The sequence below is a fragment of the Leptinotarsa decemlineata genome, unplaced genomic scaffold, assembly GCF_025532065.1.
Source record: "Leptinotarsa decemlineata unplaced genomic scaffold, Ldec_3_MD MMD2_P_RNA_scaffold_6, whole genome shotgun sequence".
Classification (NCBI taxonomy): Eukaryota; Metazoa; Arthropoda; class Insecta; order Coleoptera; family Chrysomelidae; genus Leptinotarsa; species Leptinotarsa decemlineata.
Window position 1 is genome coordinate 1289688 of NW_027412533.1, and position 20056 is coordinate 1309743.

At 36.2% G+C, this 20056-nt stretch overlaps 1 protein-coding gene across 2 annotated transcripts in view; it reads right to left on the minus strand.

Moving 5' to 3' along the window:
* Positions 1-20056, minus strand: part of Atet (ABC transporter expressed in trachea) — a 69717-nt gene that overhangs the window by 16688 nt on the left and 32973 nt on the right. For both annotated transcript variants that reach the window (XM_023155798.2, XM_023155806.2), the window contains exons 2-3: positions 16363-16575; positions 140-451 (exon numbers count right to left, since the gene is read on the minus strand). In XM_023155798.2, the coding sequence (XP_023011566.1) occupies positions 140-451; positions 16363-16505 (455 nt within the window). In that variant the 5' untranslated portion in view covers positions 16506-16575. The remainder of the gene's footprint in view (positions 1-139; positions 452-16362; positions 16576-20056) is intronic.

Consider the following 20056-nt stretch of genomic DNA (forward strand, 5'->3'; position numbering starts at 1 on the left):
ATTACTTTCGACTAAATTAATTGGACCTACTTGAGTTCGTCATAGCGAAATATCGAAAATTATGAATTTGCACACACTCTCATCGATTAAACGTGGTTTATTCGGGATACAACAATTGAATAACTTCCATTTTACTTACTTGTATCCAGCCAATATATTCATAAGTGTGCTTTTTCCGGCTCCCGATGGCCCCATTATGCCCGTCAACTCTCCCGATTTGAATTTGCCATTGACACATTTCAAAATTGTTTTGTAACCTCTTTTTCTGCCCTCTGATACGGAATAGGAGAGATCGTTGAACTGGACGTTCACCGGAATCCTTTTTGGTAGGTGAGTGAGAGATATCATGGGCCTTTTGCCATTGGGACTGCTGTTTGGAACTTTTCGTAAAGCAATGGAGCTGGTGATGGTGGGAGAAGAAGAGCCATTGCACAGGTTTATTTGAGAACCACTGAAATAAAAAGAGAAAATATCATCAGTTTCAAAAGTCCCGTCTATCAATTCTCTCACTGAAATTTTTGAGTTTAATCGAGTTGGCTTTTTGCACCAAACCTTTATGTTGAACATGATAGTCGAACGGCTGATATTGTCATCAGCCGTCATTGGCTCACTTTGTTGGAAAAAGAGAATTAAATAGAATATATTTTAAAAGCGACCCGCTACGGATCCGCACAGGTGCAATGCTGATAGTGAATATAAATTTACCCAACGATAATTCAAAGGCATGGAGGAACAGTGATGAAAAGATAACTTTATTTTATGAAAGCGCCATTTTCCTTCGCGGCTGGCACCCTAAGTGGAATATTCAAAAATCCTTTCTTGTTGCCCCATCTACAACATAAAACGAACCTACATATAAAATTTCAGCCTTCGGATAAACAGTGATGAAAAGGTAATTTCAATATATAAACGCGCCCCTTTTATCCCCAGAGGGGGAGCCCCAGTTGGAATATTTAAAAATATTTTGTTACTGCACATCTATAAAATAAAATGATCCTACATACAAATTTTACAGCCTCCGAAGAGACAGTGATGAAGAGGTAATTTTCATATGTAATCGGGCCCCTTTAATCTCCAGTGGGGGTGTCCCAGTTCGAATATTTAGGAATCTTTTCTTATTACACATCAATACAACATAAAATGAACCTACTTACAAAGAAGCCGCGCATATGTTGTCCAACAACGCATTTAGTCAAGCTAGCGTAGATATACGTAACATATGGAAACCTCTAATCAAACGAAAAACGACCAACCCCCGCCAAACGGTCATCTCCGGCTAAAACCAATGAAGCGGAGAGAGAGAAGAGGGGATAGGTGAAAGCACTCGAATGGCCTATAAATTGTCACCAAAACACTCTAAGTTATGAACCACTCGTCCTCCTGACGAGAGACAGTAAGGGAAAAGATTCTAACCTGATTGAGATGAAGATGAAGATGACTATCGGAATAAGTCCAGTTATCACCCGAAGACGATTGTGGATACTAACAATCGAAACGTCGTGATATAACTTGATTTGGAATCTTTTAATTTTAATTTTTCATTTTTTGTTAATAATTTTTAATTTTCAGCTTTTATTATTATTTCAATTTTTGATTTTTGGTTGTTTGGTTTTATATTATTTCTTTGTAATTTAAATTTTTTTGGTCAAATACAAATTGTTATTTTTGGTTGATATTTTTCATATTTTTCAAGAATTTCAAATCAATTTATATTATATTAGACAATGGAAGTCCGAACTGATGAAATACTAAATACAAAATTTCAGCTTCCGAAAATATAGCAGTCCGTAGAAACAGCGATGTAAAGGTAACTTTATTTTAAGAACGCCCCGCGGCTAGCGCCCCAGTTAGAATATTTGAAAATCATTCCTTATTGCACATCTACAACATAAAATGACCCAACATAGAAAATTTCAGCTTTCGAAAATATAGGGGTACGGAGAAACAGTGATGAAAAGGTAATTTTCATATGTAAACGCGCCCCTTTTATCCCCAGAGGTGGAGCCCCAGTTGAAATATTTGAAAATCTGCACATCTACAAAATAAAACTATCCTACATACAAATTGTACAGCCTCCGAAGAAACAGTGATGAAAAAGTAATTTTCATATGTAATCGCCCCCCTTTTTATGGGGACGTCCCAGTTCGAATATTCAAGAATCTTTTCATATTGCACATCTATACAACATAAAACGAACCTACATACATTCATATGTAAACGCGCCCCTTTTATCCCCGGGAAGGAGGTGCCCAGTTGAAATATTGAAAAACGTTTTTTTACTACACATCTACAATATGGAACTAATCTACATACCAAATCTCAGTCTCTGAAAATATAGCGATACAGAGAAACAGTGACGAGAAGGTAACTTTTATATGTAAACGCGTCCCTTTAATCCCACGGGGGCTCGACAGTAGGAATGTTTGGGAATCCTTTCTTAGTACACATCTTATACTTAAGAAGCATTATAGCTTTCTAGGACTTACCAGTACGGAGAAACAGAGATAAATTAGTGTTAGGTGACTTTCACACTTATAAGTACAGATTAACGTCAAATAATGTCTAGAAAGTACCCATAATGTTCGATCTTTGTTTTTTGGGTTCTCAACAACGACACTGTATAATTCCGGATAAAAATGGTTGTTTATATGTTAAAAACTTTTCAAGCTCGCATGAACATAGAATTTGTAAGATATTCGAACGCCAGAGAGGAAATTAATAAATGATTTTTTGCATTATTTTTAAAACCATATGTTAACTGTATCAATCATTAATAATAGTCAGTATAATTGTAGCTTAAACCTTTCAATTGAGAATATAATACCTTGAAATCGTTAATTACATTTATTTTGTTATGTTTGTGAAAACAAAATTTTCATTTGTGAAAATTATACAATTTTTTTTCCAATTGAATAACATTTTTTGTTAAATCGGCCCACTCTGGGATTAGCGGAAATAATTGAAAACATTTTTGTGAAAAAAAATAAAAAATGGCGAAATACGAAAAAATAACGGTTTTATTCAAAAAAGCCATAATTTCATAGAGTTTTATCATGTTGAAATTTTTGTCTATTTTTACGGAAAATTCATATAATGAAATCAAAAATTAGAAAAAGATACCAAAAAGTCAATTTTTGAAAAAGTTATGGTCTGATTTGAGCTTTATGAAGCATCAAAAGTTGCTGAGGTATGTACAGTTTTCTGGTCCGGAGCAGTGTTCCAAGCTTTTGAGGAGCACCCTTTGCAATTCCAGCGACATAATTGTGACAAGACATATTGGTGTCCATTTCAACCCCCAACAAACTTATCGAAGTAGAAAGTGGGATTGTCTGACCTGACATTATTTTATCCGGTTCGGAGACAATTATCTTCTTGAAGAAAATCGATGCCTGGGTTTTTGTGGCATTGAATTGAACCTCATTACTTTTACCCCAATTCGAAATCACTTCTAGGTCCTCATTAAGATTTGCAACCTCCTGCTGCCGGTGAAGATGTGCTTCCGTAGCCAATTTCCTGGAATCCAAGTGGAATGACGAGACCATTGTGCTGTCATCAGCAAAGCAATATAGGTATACGATTCTTGTAGATGGTAGGTGCTGGTCCCACCCGGCATAAACCGGTGAGATACCATCGCAACGAATTACAGCCTGGCCACGGGATACTCGCCGATGCGAATATTCGCGCGGTGCGAACGGCGAAGCGTCTAGCGACAGTAACAAACGCATAGGAATGTACTTATGAAGCCACTCGCAACGGCGACCGGCGAAATGTACCGAGCGAATCGCGTGGGCGACTTGCGGCGCGGCCGGCGAGCAAAACAAATGCATGAATCTGTACAGCGCGGCGCGAGCCACGGAGTCGAGCGGTAGTCGCGCCGAATAGTGCAGTGATCAAACGAGTTTAGACCGAGACTTTTATTGCTGAATAAAAGACTGATGAAAAAGTTAGAAATTCATCATTCATTCTACCGTCAACTACAAGTTTGCAGTTGTTTTTTGTTTTAGTTGTACGAAAAATTACTGTCATATAAATTAGATTTTTGCAATAAATAACATAAATATCTGAAAGTGATTTTATTTCATGAAATAATAATATACAGGGTAACATTTAATTAGCTGATAACATTTTGGGCAAAGATAGTCAATGTCAAAAATAATTTTTCAGCGGCACTTAAATTCTATTCGCATCAACTTTTTTCTCCAATTCTGGTTGAATATTCATAACAATATAATCGAAGGTTTCAATACTCATTCTGGTATACTCAAAACATTTTTCTGGATATAATCTGTATTTCTCGTACTTCTTGTGGAATTCTCCATATATAACCATATATAACCTAACCTAACCTAACCTAACCTAACCTGGTTCTTATTCAAATCATGTACTCCACAATCTCTTCAAAATATTAGGTCTTGAACCAAAAAACTATCACTTTCCAAGCAATATAGAAATAATTTCGATAAAGACATTTCGCTGTCGGACTATTGGCCGCGACGGCGAACGTGACTTCCCGTGGCCTGCAAACGGTGTCGCGCGAATGGTCGCCTCGCTCCCCGCTTCGTCGTTCGCACCACCGAACCTCGTCGCCAAGCCGTTAGGCAGCGTGAAGTTGCTTTCGTGCTAACGTTTCGTTACTGTGCCGTTGTTTCCGGTTTCAAGGGTGGGAATATAAGAAAAAATGCATGATGACGCTCTTAGGAGGTAAAATAGCTCCCCAATGAGATCTCCGTGTGGGAGCCGATTCAAAGGCATCATCCTGCATAAGTTATTCGGAAACTACTATTTCTGACGGTTAGCAGGGTCTTCCTAACATCAGTCTTCAGGGAAATAGCATGGTAACTGCAGATGCTAAGAGCCCCACTGGCAACTTCAAAATCGATTTCTGTAACATCAGAGGACTCAAATCAAATATAAACTCAGTGCACCAACATCTGCAATCAGATAGTCCTCATTTTCTTTCATTCAAGGAAACCAAAGTCAGTGCTACAACAAACCTCGTCAATTTTCTATATCTCGGCTATGATTTCCACTCCCGATTCAAATATAACTTTTGGAATATTTCTTTTTATTAGAAATGATCTCTGCTGTCAACGGGAGGAAATGCTGGAACCCAGAAACTTCGATGTTATGTGATTCAAACTAATATCACATACGATCACCAAATTCATATGCTGCGTTCATCGACACCTAGCGATACCATGGCAAATACCATTGACTTTCTGCAAATCAATCATACCAGTGCCCCAATTTCCATATTCGGTGACTTCAATGTCCACAAAATCGAATGGCTCAAATTTTCAAATATCAACGACGAACAAGATCGCGAAAACTGAGGTTTTTGCAATAAGCAGCGGACTTACTCAGATTAAAAATGAGCCAACTAGGATTCTTGACCGTGATGGAGAATATGCCAGTCTTCTGGATCTATACCTAACAACCAATCCAGAAATTTACACAGTCACCGTAAGGTCTCATTGGGATCTTCTGACCACAAACTCATTTCAGTGTTGAGTGAGTTACCGATGAATGTTGGGGAACAATCTAAGCCCCGCAAAGTTTGGCATTACAGATCAGCTGAATAGAAGGATCTTTGAGACCATTTCCGAAATTTCCCTTGGCTAGATGTTTGTTTCAGCTCTAAAGATCCATCAACTTGTGCTTCTGAAGTCACGAAAGTTATTCTATCATCTATGGATGCATATATTCATTTTTCAATGAAACGACCTTCTAACGGCAAACCTTGGTTCAACAGAAATTGCGAACGAACTGTCGCCTCCAAAAATCTCACCTATCGGCAGTGGCGCAAAAATCCCAGTGCCGAAAATCGAACTGGCTTTGTTAATGCCTGCAACAACTGCAAACTTAGGAAAAATGAAAGCAAAGAACTTCATAATGAGAGAATCAGAGACATCATAACCCTGGATCTCTATAGGGTTAAACAGTGGTGCGATTCAAACTCCTTATGTTTCAACACAAATAAAACGAACATAGTCTGCTTTAAACTCAATTTTGACGACTTACTTATAGAAAATCACGCTATAGTTAACAAAACTCACACAAAATATTTAAGTGTATTTATAGACGATAAATTAAAATTTGATGAGCATATAAAAAATTTATAAAAAAAAATTGCATCAGGCTGCTATGCAGTTCGAGTTGTTTCTAACGAACTCAAATCTATCCTCAGCCACTACTGTGTATTTTTCCTTGGTAGAGTCGCACTTGAGATATGGAATTGCCTTTTGGGGCTTCTGTAGTCAGTAATTACTAAATTCAGTATTCGTTCTACAAAAAAGGGCTGTCAGATGCATATGTAGGGCAAAATCACAAGACCACTGCAAACCACTTTTCATCAGTCAGTAAATTCTTATTGTAGGTACCTTATTTATTCCTTTCAGAAACCGTTTGCTTAATTCACAAAAAATACTCCAATTCAGCAGTAAATAATGACAGAAGTTACACGAGAGGAAATCGGAATTTACCCTTGTCAATCCCAAAATCAGCAATTACAAAATTTTCTTTGATATATGAGAGCAAAAAAATATACAACCACTTTCCAATGTGCTATAGGGCAATAGCAAATTTAAAAAAAAATCAGAAAATAATAAAAGGTGTACTTCTGCAAAAAGCCAACTATGACTTAGAGGAATCTTACTATGATGTATTTTAACACTTAGTATTTCAGATGCTTACAAATCTGTAATGATTTATTTATTTATTATCTGTAATGTTTTATATATTGTTTTATTTATGTGTATTCGTATATGTACATTTTTCAAACTTATAATGATTGTTCACTGTATATCATAATTTTAATATTTTTTTAAAAACCTTCAACATTTTTGGCTTCATAAAGTTTCAATAGCTTTGTCAATAATGATTTCTTGGACAATAATAAAGCATGATTGATTGATTGACTTGTGTCCGACTCTTAATACAGTTCATGTAATCAATATTGGAAATTTTCAAAAATACATTATTACTGGCTATTTTCCTAAAGTGTTGTATTGTGCTGAGTAAATACAAACTGTTTCTGTTATCTTTTTATGTCCTATTTTGTTACATATACATATATTCAGTATCTACTTGAAATTGTATTACTGTATATATAGTGTTTAGTTTTATATGACTAAGTAGCGATAGCTAATATGTGTAATTTTGTTTGTTTGTTTTTCTATTAAATTATTTTAACCAAGCTTTGTCAATAAGATATCAATCTTCAGACAATAAAGCATATTTTGACTTTGACTTGACTTCAAAATTAGGGATAAACTGCTTGCCAATCCCGACGGGTCCATATCCTTCTGGTCGGTAGCTGAATCTGTTAATCAGAACTTGACAAAATCCACAATTCCATCACTAATACGAGCGGATGGTTCAATTGCAACAACAGCCATAGAAAAAGCTGAACAATTTGCGTCCCACTCCACAGTAGATTTTCTGGTAAAGGCACCACCCACGATTCCCACACTGGAATCCACAGGCGTTCTTGAAAAGTGCGCAGATAAACTCGCACCAGTGTTTTGCAGACTTTTCAACCTGTCTTAAAAGAAAGGGGTTTTTCCTTCTTGTTGGAAGATTGGTCGCGTTCAGCCTATTTCCAAAAAGGTCAAGAAAAATCTTCCAAATGTTTAAGGAAACTATTGTGTAGTGAAAATCGTATTGCGCTTTCCAGCGAAAATTTCACAATAAAGCGTCACTCGAACAAAAATTCCCCTCAAACGAGTGATTCCATTATTAGGGTAACTACCCCCACAAACCCCAACCCGAGGCCTTACAAGCTTTATGAATTGTATCATCGGAGTTTTTTTCAGTGATAAAGATGTAAATCAAAATGACAATGTGGTACTGTTTCACTGTTGTTTATGGTAATCACCACCAACCCACCCTAAGACCTGACAAACTATGGGAAATGTACCATCAGGGTTCTATTCCACTATCAACATATATTTTGAAAGCAGAATGCGGTACTACTTCATACATAGCATTTACTACAAATTCTTTTCCATTATAAAGTTTTTTTTCAACCCATTGATATCACTTCCTTAGTATAAAATTGGATTTGCTGAAAAATCGATTTTCTACCTATCAGTATGGAATTATATTATCTCAAAAGCGTCGATTCATCAGCAATCCAGATAAAATTTGTAGCGTAGCAAATCACGTTCAATATTTGATCTTTGGGTAATCATCGATCCAATTGTTACAATAATAAAATGTTTCCTCGTACTTTGGACTAATACACTCCAGATGTAAATTGTCAATTATTAGAATTCAACAATGTATTCAAAATTACAGATAAATTGGAAGCACCTATTTCACGAACGTATTTCCACGAGTAAAATAAGGGTATCTTTGGTTGTTTTGATTCAGATCCACATCGTTTAAATTCAACAATACGTTTTAAACTATCAAAAACCGCATGGTCGCTGATAACCGGTTCTTCCGCCATCCCACCACCGTTTGTGATGGGTCAGACTCCACTAAGGTCTTCAAATCCTCGTCCTGGATAACTATTGCTCGACCACCTCGGGGTTCATCTTGGCTAAAATCTCAGGATACTTCGCAAACCAACCAAAAACCAAAAAAATATTGAAATGTGTATTTGTTGAAATATGGGACTACAAAACACATGCCGGTAAAACGGACAAAACTATTGAAAATAGATTTTCCATATTTTCCCGGTGTTTGAAATGGAAATTTTTTTAACACGTTTTTTGTAATCATTTTATCCATCGAGCCTTGTAAATTGATTCCTGCTACTAATTGTGGTAAAAATCAGCCCCTTCTTGGATAAGTCTATCATCCCCACAAACTTTTTATATTTTCTGATCGTATTTCTTATCTGAGCAAAATGTTCTTTTCTTGTAGAGACTTTCAACCCAGTTCAGGTATTAGCAATATTGAAGGAAAAATAAACCCCGCAGTCAATGCCGTCGAATTACAAAAAAAAATTAATGTTACCGGTTCAGGACTTTCGTTGTCTAAGAAGGTGTTAACAGATTTGAAGTGTATGGAAGAAAAAATACAAATAAAATGAATGTTATAGTAAAATTATTGGAAATACTAAAAATAACCGGATTCGGAAAAAATATTGAAAAAAAAAATAGAAAATGAATAAACGCTAACTTCAAAAAAATATTGTGACCTAAAATTGATATGAATTCAGAAATTGCTTGAACAATAAATGAAATGTCAATTATATGCAAACACTGAGAATACAAAAAATATGACTTGCGTATATTATTGATATTACATGCATGTTTTAATCCATTTATTGAACCATTTTCAATTCACGTCACAATAATTTGTTCTCATTAGAAATTAGCGTTCTTATATTTTCATTTCTTCAATTTCCCCCTTTTTTAAACTGTTTCTGTTTTAACTGAATCATACGAATGTTTCTGCCCGGTTGTTACTAGTGTTTTTGATAATTTTAATGTGACAATAATTTTAATTTTCATTCTACAAATTTGCAATCTGTTAACATAGTTTAATACAAAAGAAGTCCGAACTTGTAATTGTCCACCACATTCCAATGAACATTAATAATAGTGTTATTGAAACACACTCTCGTGGTAACAAGTCTAGGACATTTTTCTTACGTAATTTTGATCTTGATCGAGGCTGAATATGAAGTAAGACCAACGTATACGGTACACTACCATTATGTGGAAATTTTAAGATAATCCCGGATAATCCTTGAGAATATCTGTGTTGTGTTTGCATCGCGGAAGTTATGATGTATTTAGGTGGAAAAAAATAGTTTCAGAAATATATCAACAACACAATAACGTTATTTGTAAAGTGCACTGGGATGAATACGAGTTATAATTACTCATTCAATAGAAGGAATATTATAAATTTCTGTTCAATCCAATAATGTTTAACATCTGTCAATTGAAGTTGCATATCAATAACTTTGCTTTAATTTGGATCAAATTGGATTTTTATGAGTATTTGTTCACTTCCATTCCATTTTCCAGTAAATCAAACAATTATGCATATCAAGTAAATTTTTCTAGTTGAGCAAAATATTTAAAGCTGAATACTTTCTTAATCGAATTTAAAGCTCGTTCAAGAGCTAAATTGAAACCAGAATTGTGATTTTATCGGACTAAAATCATCAATTAATACGTAACACCAGTTGGTTTTGTATTCTTTGAATAGGAGACCTACATTTTATATAAACTACACTAGGACTGTCCTGCCTGTGGATAGAGGTAAGTCCAAAGACAACCACTGGTGGTGAGCCATAAATCGACTTCAGATACTATGGAATCCAACTGACCGTGTTCCTATATTGGTTTGCCGAATCTGTTCATCAAAAATTCTAATTGATTCTTCCAGGGACCAGGAGGAGAAAATTGTACGATCTAACAAACAAATCCATTGGATTCATGTGATGATTGTCAGACCTATGATCACTTATGGTACAATTGCCTGGTGGCGGAAGGATTTATAGAAAACCGCCCAGGCGAAGCTCTCTAGCTTAAAGAGACAAGCTCCTCTGACCATCAGTGGTGCCATCAGTACCACACCGTCAGCGGCCATGGAGATCCTTCTAGATCTACCTCCTCTCAACATTTTTCTGGAGACAGAGGCTTGATGGACTGCATATAGACTTGTGCACATTGGGAATTGCACAAATCAATTTAATGCAGAGTGCAACAGACCGTTGCGTGACACTGGAAGTCACAGCATTCTGGAAATGATCCTGACTTTATGCCTCCAAATGTCAACTACGAACTGTCTCATAAAGTATTGTTCCCGAGTAGGGAGGACTGGATCCTCCGAGACAAAGAAATATTAAGAGCAGATAGTTGTTGGTTCACAGATGGATTAAAAACACCTTCTGGTCCTGGTGCGGGTGTTTTCAGTCGCAGACCCAGTACAGAGATATCAATTTGCCTAGGAACCTATGCGACTGTATTTCAAGCGGAAATTTACGCTATTGAACTGTGTGTGGAGAGAATGGAAGAATCCAACGTCATACACAAGTCAATAAAAATATTCTTGGACAGTCAATCGGCATTGAAAGCTCTTGGCTCCTACCGAGCAACGTCTAAATTGGCAGCAAATTGCCAAAAAACGGTTCTCCTCGATAGGAAGACTCAACAGATTGCCTCATTTCTGGATTCCTGCCCATACTGGCCTGAAAGGCAATGAGGCTGCTGACTCTCTTGCAAAGGAGGGTGCTGCAAGGAGCTTCATCGGACCAGAACCTGTTATTGGCATCGCTTTAGACTTGAAAAAATCTGTTTAAAATATGTTTTTCCGTTAATCAGTTGTCGCCCCCATACGAACGACAACTCTCAGAAGTTGAGAAACTTGTGCGAAGGCTTACCTTTTAACGTGTGATTCCTAACACGGTTGCAGAATCATCCCAGCTTCAAACAGATAAATTCTCCCGAGAAAAATATCTGGTCGAGGCGGGAATTGAACCCACGGTCTTCCGATCGTGAGTCGGGCGCACTACCACCGCGGCCAATTCCACACAATTGCCAGACAAATATTGAAGACCTGGATGGCAAGAAGATGTATGGACTTCTTCCAGAATTGACTCACTCCAATGCGTTTATTTACCCTCCGAAGCTTGATATCAAACAGTTGTTGGACTACAGCAGAGATGAACTACGATGTCTAACAGGCTTTCTTACAGGTCACTGTCATTTGAATCATCATATGCAGAGACTAGGATTATCGGAAGACAGTGTGTGTCGCCTCTGTTTGGAAAATGATGAAACAGCAGAGCACATACTTTGTGCCTGCCCGCTGGCAACGAGTGTTGAAACATTAGCCCAAACTTTTTTTGACCAAGCAATTAACTATACATGGCATTTTCTTTCGAGGTTATGAACCACATTTTGGGAAAAAATAGTCAAATTAATAATTTCATAAGCTCTCTTCACTTGAGTTGATATTATAGTTGAAAGGGTGAAGAGACAGTAAAAAAATACGCGTAGTATGTATAGTTTCACTTCGAAATGGAAACTTAAATATTTAATTTGTCTAGATCATTCGCAGAAGTAATGATGACATTTTTAAAAATTCTCCGACTAATGATATATTGATTACAGTTATATCAAATGATGACACATTTTAATTGAATTCATGGTCAATTTATCTGTTCAACTAATGATATAAATTTACAATGATGTAAAATTTTCATAAAACGATGGAACAAAGGATAAAAAGTAATGAGATATTGTCGTATTATTTCAATGAATCATTTTCAGGAAGTTATTTTCTGCTAATGAATAAAAATTCACTAGAACATAAACCAACTGCCCATTATGTCATGAAGGTAATGCTCAGTTGCCCGAATTTATTTAAACTAACTGCATTCCACGTAGTTTCTCGGTAAAGAGGTCATTTAGAAAGTTACCAATATCTACCTTTCATGAATAAATATGACAAATCGAAAAAATACATCTATTTCTTTCCAAAGAAAAGTGTGTCGAAGAATATTAATAGCTCTTGTGTTTCATCCCCTATAACACGAGTAGATGTTGGGGGTGGAAATTTATGATTCCCTTTATTGATGGTTATTTACGCTATACAAAGAACCTACCTGCATATTTAAAGATTCTAGGTCCAGTAGCTTCGGCTGTACGTTAATATAAAAGTCAGTCGATCAATAGTTTTGAAGTTGAAAACCTGAAGTTTTGGGTTAATAAAAAAATATTGTAACTATTTGTTCTTGTTCATATAGTGGCTACCACATAAGAGGTAGATATATGCTATAGCGGACTTTTATTCAGAACTATTTGAGATAAATAATCTTACAGTACATTATCTTCAGGTAACTCCAACCGTATAGGCAGCGGACGCCAAGATAGCTCTCAGGGAGCAAGAATTTTTCCGACTTACTTAATACTTGTCGTTATTTTTTGGGAAAGAAAGTTTTTGGCTTTCTACTACTCCATCTGATACAAAAAAATGGATGAGAGAATCTTCCAAAGAAAGGAAGGATTAATCAATTTGAAAATAAGTAACTCTATACTTTATATTATGACCAAAATACACAAAACCTAAATTGTAGTCTATATGTTTTTCTGATGTATAAGCTGTATTTATGTAAAGCTTCGTCTAAATCCGTTCAGTCGTTTAGGCGTGAAAGAGCTACAAACATACATACATACATTTATCCATCCTTACAAACTTTCACGTTTATAATATTAGTATAGATAGATATATATTTTGAACTTTCCTTTTCCAAAGCTAATATTCTCAGGAAGCGACTACAAAAGAAGCTCTAATTAATAAGGTTTTTTGTAGTCGTTTCCTTCGGCGATGAGGTTAATTAAAGGAGTGATATGAAAAGTGTTCCTATCAATTATTATCATGTTAGTTTGTTGTATGCTAATGTTAATGGATAATGACCAATATTTACTCAGTTTCTGCTTATAATTATAGCTAACATGCATGTTAGAGAAGGAACCTTTGATACTGTTAATAGATCTTTTTTCACTAGACGTTTAGAAGTCTGTTGTCATGTGAGGGTTTGGACAATTTTAAGCCTATCTTATTTATTTTGTAGCCGTTCTCTAAGTCATGTTGAGCAATATTACACTTTTCTAGCATACGAATCCGAATATGTGAAACATATTGTTAGAAACGTGTTATGATAGTCCACTCAGTTTGTCCAACGTACTTTTTGTCGCAGAGCTTACATCTTAGTTCGTGAATTCCAATTTTTTTTTCTTCAACCTATCTTCCGAGATGGCCAACACTTGAAGTATACAAATAATTTTGAACGCCACTTTCATGTTGAATTTTTCGGAAATTCGAACCGATACATTAGTATATTTAGATTTATATGAAAGAACTATAAACTTTGAGTTTTCAACCGTGAATTCGTTTCCTATAAAATATATTTGAAGCTTATAAGTTACTTTCATCTATTTCTTTGATAACTTTCTTTCGATGTCGTACGTTCTGTATGGCGTGGGCGTTAGAATCCCCCTGTCCTGAGATGTCACCTGTGTAGGTGAAAGTCTCACTGAAGGAACCTTCGAAATACCTGCGCCCTCTCGTAGTACAAGACAATGTCAAGGAATGCGAGGCTTTACCGTGATGAACCTTCCCTTCCTAGCTACTTGTGAAACCCTTTATGGATCATGAAGTAACCAAAAAATTTTACTCTGATTCTACAGAAGAGATTAGAGGTCGACATTTGTGTAACATCGAATCAAGAGTTCTCGGTTCTTCAACTCTTGATAACATTAACAAATATAGGAGTCTGGGAGGTGTAAGCAGGAAGCGACGTTTCGCCTAATCAGGTGCAGGATAGTTCATGAATCTTCCTTGAAGCAATAGGAGCAGAATATGCTTCAGGACAGGAAACAAAGTACCCCCGAGTAGATTAGCAATCGCTTACGCTCAAACGGTGTTTCACCCATACCAGAGATCAAAAAGCCATGCACTGCCAAATCTAAGCTAAGTATTGTAGGTATAGCTGATATGCCGATGCCCTTATATGAAAAGTATACTGCGGTCATCGAGGTAAGAATCTTCCACCTAGAACATCCGAAAACCTCATCATTGACCAATCAACTGTAATCTCTTTAGTATGTCATTATGGTTGACGTAGAGAATATTTCAGAAGATAGTCCACAGGTTTCGATTCCAAAGCTACACAATCCGGCTTGGATGGCTATAGGTTACCTGAGCGGACCAGGAGACCGTTTCGTAGCTGGATGAGGCAGACTGGATTGAGGAAAATTCAGCCATGAAGTGGATTGTCATTCTCGAAAGAATTCAGATCCTTTTAGCAGAGCACTGATAGAGTGCACTTGCCAGCTGACCTGAAATATCACTTACCAACTAGTCTTCGTTGAGAAGCATGTTGCAAATGAAGCATCGAACATACCTATTTACTTTGGACCTATCTACATATCTAAGGGGAACGTGACCATATTGCAGAGAAAAAATGTTTGTTGTAGACCTTAGTGGGAGCTGTCACATGGCTGAGAGCCATGGTGCTCCCTAGATGGCTTGGGAAGCCACCTACCTAGAACAAACAGCTAATAACCCCAAGCAGTCAATGCCGAGTTGGTAATTTATACGCTTCCATTCACATACTTTTTTGTGAAGTCAGGTCTATGCCAAATTTTGAGAATTGTAGTGTTATTGTTGTGGAATTGGTCGCGGTGGTAGTGCGTCCGACTCACGATCGGAAGGTCGTGTGTTCGATTCCCGCCTCGACCAGATATTTTTCTATAGAGAATTTATCTGGTTGAAGCTGGAATGATTCTGCAACCGTGTTAGGAATCACACGTAAAAAGGTAAGACCTCGTTAGTCCTTAGCTCGCACAGGTTTCTCAACTTTTGAGAGTTGTCGTTCGTATGGGGGCGGCAGCTGATTAACGGAAAAACAGATATTTTTTTTAAACAGATTAATTATTAGTGAATTGGTGGTTCTCAGTGCCATTTTTGCACAGGAATCTTTTTATTTTCATCAAATTTTCTCATCTTTATTTGTACTGTTTGGCATTATAAATCATCATTATTGAAATACCTGTATACCATACCTGAATACCATAGAACACCTGAATTTGATTATTCAAGTGAAATTATTCTTACCTTTGTTTGACTCTCTGTTTGGATACAGATAGCTTTATTCTAATTGAACGATAGGATTTGTTATATCTAGTTAATTGTTTTTCTATTCTACAATAGCTCAATAAATTTATTATCTAGGTCTAATACCTGGTCTTTTTTTTCATGAAAATCCCCCAACCGTGAAAGAAGATCAATACTAAGACACAGTACGCTGCCTTCCGTTGCACTTGGTAAACTTCAACATATTATCTTCTGTGAGCACATAACTGCTAGAAACTCTTGTAAACTTCTTACCAAGGAGTACTGCTGGCATAAAGTGGCTAGCAGTCTCAGGAGAGCCTTCGCACACGAGCACTTCTGCCAGAGGGGAGCTGTTCCAAGGAAGTCCAACTCAGTAATCAAGAAGAAGCGTAAGATGATATCGTCAGAATCAACAACGAATACTGTCAGAAGACAATATACCATTGTGTAGATTAAATCTTGTCTTATATGAAATGGAACTATCGATTTTATTTTTATATTGCAGCTCATAGTTTCTTTTTCAGGAAAGATTGGCGTCCCAGGCTTGTTTTGGAAAAGTGGGTTTTTCGAGGTCACACTTGCTTTCAGTATTTATTATTCGAATTACTACGGCAAGTTTCATTTGCCACACCCAGAGCTAGTTTAGGGTTATAGAGGAGAATGTTTCGAAATTCAATTTCGAAATAATAATTTTCTCAATACTATTTGGATTTTTTGGTATTTGTGAAGCTGATATTGTTGATAGAAAAAAAAACTGAATTGTGCTTTACTTACCTCAAAGCAGAAGCATTGTTGAGAGATTCGAATTCCTTCCCTGGCGGGGAGCATATTCCCTTAGAACTGTAAGAAACACTTCCAGAAACTTCCTCACTGGGTAAGTCTAAGTGAACATTTGCTGATTTTGGAACTGCCGCCATGTTTTTTTTCTTCTTTTTGTCATAGATCTATGGAGCTGGGTTTTCTGATCTTACATCATTTGGCGAACATCTGGAACAAAAAAAGAGAAACAGTTAGTTGATGTGAATGGTGGAATTTGAAAGTTAATAATCATAGGTCTGACTTTATATTCACCAACAGAATGCAAATATTATTTAATTAGAATCCATGAGTGCAATATTGGTGCTATAACAGAACCTGAAGATAAGAAATTGAGAGAAAAGAAGAAATAAAATAGCATGAAAGAAACAAAACTTGAAATTTTAGAAAAGAAAAAGTTGTTGTTATTCTAAAAACAGCAAAGAATGAAGCAAATTTTAGGAAGCTCAACAGGAACAAGAAAAACTACTAAAATAACTAGAGTAACAAAAAATATGACCGGCAGAAATGATCACTTCTGCAAGTATGTCGAATTTTCTAGTGTTTACACATATAAATAACTGATTAAATTCAGAGAGGTGGTTCAGACAGTCTCACAAAACTTCAAGAAAAATGGCGAGTTCATATATCCAGTGGAAGGTTGCAATGTTAGTGAAGAAAAAATAAGAACTTTAACGGACAAGCGGGAAAAAGTAAGAAATAAAGTCAAACCAACTATTTTGATAAGCTACTCTTTAGCAGCGTGCGCCATTTTTAAGGAATTTCCTTGCAGGATAACCAAGACTAAACTAACATAAAACAATTACGATCTACGTTTTTTGGCATAAGGAGATAAAACTTATTCCATATAGTCATAATTAACCATTTGTCAATAGGTCTAAAGCATCTACCATCGTTTCTCCTTTATTGAATAGAAGATGAGGTTATATAAATGCCAAATCAATCATTTCATAGATATATACAGATTTCAAACCGGTCGGCCGGTCGTTTACGGTCTCCAGTGTTTGCTCATGAAAAGGCGGTTAATGGTAACAAGATTGAAATAATTTATGTATAATCCTCAAAGTGAAGCATAAAGGTGTTGTTTGGTAATAAGGAATACCACCAAGGAAGTGTATTTGTCATGATTTCGACCTGCCTCGGGTCTCTAGCCCGATGGATTTGGTCCTTTCTGAAAGGCAGAGCATTTCAAATCAGGGTTGAAGGAGCCCTGTCCTCCAACAAGCACTCCAAGCTGGAGTGCCCAGGGAGTTGTGGTGTCTTCACTACACCCACCTGTAGTTGGGGGTCGTCTACATGAAACGTACATTGGATGATCTCGAACGCTGGTACCTTGACTGGAAGATCCGAGTGAACCTAAACAAAACTCAAGCAATAGATTTGGGGAGACGTAACGTTTCTTCGAGCACGAGGATAACGATCTCAGGCAGGGAGATCGAATGGTAGACTTGAGTCAAGTTGACAGACCGTCAACTCACCTGGGTACACCATATTAAGAACATCAAGAGCAAAATTCAAACGCTAAGCTGAACCTTAAACATAAGGTTTTACGGTACAAAACGATGTTCAAGCCAGTCATCATGTATGTTTCAGGCATAGAGGTCATGAACCTTTATAACGTAACAAACCACCCCAAGTTATGAATCATTCGTCCTCCTGACGAACATACGTTGAAAAGGTAAGGGAGCCAGAATATAACCTTATTCATATCAAGATGAATCGGTCGGAATGACTTCAGTTTCAAGTTCAGTTATCAAGCAGTATATAAATATGCTAAGTGTAATCTTGCCGAAACGTCGTGATGATGTCAAAAACGAATGAATGTCCACCCGGGGTGACACTTCATCATATATATTAATAAATGTGTGTGTTAATACTGTATTGAATTATGCTTGCCATCATATTTGTTTCATTATACAGTGCATTTCTTTAATGTCTCCCTCCCCTTTGATTTTTGAACGGGTCAAAAATCAAAGGGGAGGGAGACAATAAAGTATGCATGCATACTTTATTTTGAAGTGAAATTGACAGATGAAACTTTCAAGATGGCGACTAGGCGCCATCTGGGAAAAAATTAAATGGAAAGGGGGGGTCTTGTGAAACATATTTTCGAAGCTCCTGACAAATGCCTCACAACCCTAGAATATAATGTCAATATCTTCAACTACTACAAAATGGCGGAACTTTTAATAATTGCCTCAATACATTGACATTTAACTTCAAATATAAGGTAATAAGCTTGAGATCACAGCCTATCCGATATTTCACGATGAACATTTTCGAACACAGTAACGTCAAAATCTCTACAAATATTCATTATTCTCTGCCAAATATCAATTTTTTGAGTTGACCCGTTCAAAAAATAAAAGGGGAGGGGGACATTAAAAGAATGCACTGTATATTGTAATTTCGTATTACTGTTTGTAATACAATTCTGAAAGAAATATTATTTTGATTATTATAATTGAGTAGTTTTCTTCAATAGGGCCGATAACCATGGATGTTTCTTTGAGGCATTCGTTTCATGTCTTCCTAAAGATAGGTGGAAGACCGAGGCCATCAAGTTGTCTATATCGGGAACAATCTTTTTGACATCTATGTTGTTCATATTGGAAAATTAAAAAAAGTTAGCATACATTTCATGTCGAGCATTTATTTTAATCAACATGTTTATTAGGAAAATGACATACAACGTAATTTTCACGAGCTGTTCAGAGTAATAATATAAAACGCTGTTGTCTTTCAAATGACCTCACCTGATGGTTTGTGAATTTATTACGCAACAGCGAGTATCAAAAATAAAATCGCTTCTTTTTTATCATCTGGTAATTGTACACTACGAACATGTTATTATTTTCGACGTTATCTCTAATGACATAAATGTCCAGTATGGCAGAAAAGGAATCGTGTATCCGATTTTGAATGAAACATGAGTTTTCGTTTTACATAAGGAGATTTTTTCTTGTTTCATGGTTCAATTGGATATCATGATATCGTCTGCTATGGTCTGTAGTAAGAGGTGGAGAGGTGGAGTTTTCACTTAAATTTGAATTATTTGGTGAAATATTGATTTACGTTTATATCTACAGATTGGATCTCTTAAAACACGATTGAAAATACATCTTTCGTTTCATTGAAGACATGGTTATTTAGAATTTGTTTAAAAGATGATATATCTTGGTGTCTTAACAACTAATGTGAGGTAAATATGACAGATATATATGTTTTTTGACTAGTTTGTAATAGTTCATTGGAAAATTATCGAGGAAAGTGAAAGATAATGAGTTGAAAATAACATTCAAATTGATGCATAGCTTGTCGGTTTGTCGATTCATACATTGGAAATCAAAAAGCAACCTGAAAGTGGTTGTCTCTCAGCGTACTTGAAAATGTAACAATGAATTTGCTTAGATATTTTGTGGATTCATTAACTGGTCTCACAAAAAGGGTGATTTTTCATCTTTTCGAAAGATGGCTCGAGTTCATTGTATATCCAAAATGAACAAGAAATATCGTCCAATCAACTAGACGATTTACTTCACGATCACTAATACCTATTTGAAATAATGCAGTAGCCATTACATGTGTTGGTACACATCCTTGAATATATGGGATGGTTCCACATCAATCATCAATATGCTGAACACCACCT